We start from the raw sequence: 752 nt of genomic DNA on the forward strand, positions 1-752 counted from the left end.
GAGAATTTGATAATAGAAACCAGTACCATCTTTGCTTATAACACTATTACTTAGGTACTTATTACAAGTTTGTATAGCTTCCAATTAAAATTGACCATTCTAATTGAGAAGATCAATTTGATAGTAGGATTTAGACTATTGTTTTCATGCTGGTGTCCCACAGGAGGATGAGTATCAGCCAGATTTCCTAGAATGTGCTCCAAGCCTTTATGAGGACACCAGTGATGTAACCAGTAAATCTAACAATGTAAGGTATGTAGCTGTCTTACCAATTTTTTAAAATAATTTTTCAGGTAATTCTTTGAGGAATTGAATCCTTCTTTATGCAGTTTGAGGTGTTTTGCAAGTAGATTATAGAGTGATCTTCTGTTTACTGAATTGGGATCTTTTTAACATTGAATAACATTAGAAATTCTTTTGGTTAAGGGTAATCATGAAAACATATAGAAGAGGCATTTATTACAATATTTTGAAATGTTTATTCTATTCTTATTTCTTATTTATATTTTTATCTGATTATTGTTATAATTGATTTCCTTTCAGAACCTTTATTCCCACACCAGAAATCAGGAAGGTGAAAATGCTATTACAGGCAGCCAAAGAAGAAAATGATGAAATTGATGACAAGATCCGGCAGAGAAAGAAGATGGTAAATTTTGAACGCCTGTTCTGATCATAAAATGACATAAAGCAAAAAAAATTGTATATAATTCCAGATATATGTAAATACAAGCATTAAGCTTGAGCAATCC

General features: G+C 31.0%; 1 protein-coding gene across 1 annotated transcript in view; it reads left to right on the forward strand.

Annotated features, from left to right (window-relative positions):
- Positions 1–752, forward strand: part of LOC119593401 — a gene marked incomplete at its 3' end in the record, with an annotated part of 20,365 nt that overhangs the window by 13,896 nt on the left and 5,717 nt on the right. Inside the window, 2 exon segments of the mRNA XM_037942330.1 lie at positions 164–252; positions 544–649. Coding sequence (XP_037798258.1) covers positions 164–252; positions 544–649 — 195 coding nt within the window.

The sequence above is a fragment of the Penaeus monodon genome, chromosome 32 (assembly GCF_015228065.2).
Source record: "Penaeus monodon isolate SGIC_2016 chromosome 32, NSTDA_Pmon_1, whole genome shotgun sequence".
In the NCBI taxonomy this organism is placed as follows: Eukaryota; Metazoa; Arthropoda; class Malacostraca; order Decapoda; family Penaeidae; genus Penaeus; species Penaeus monodon.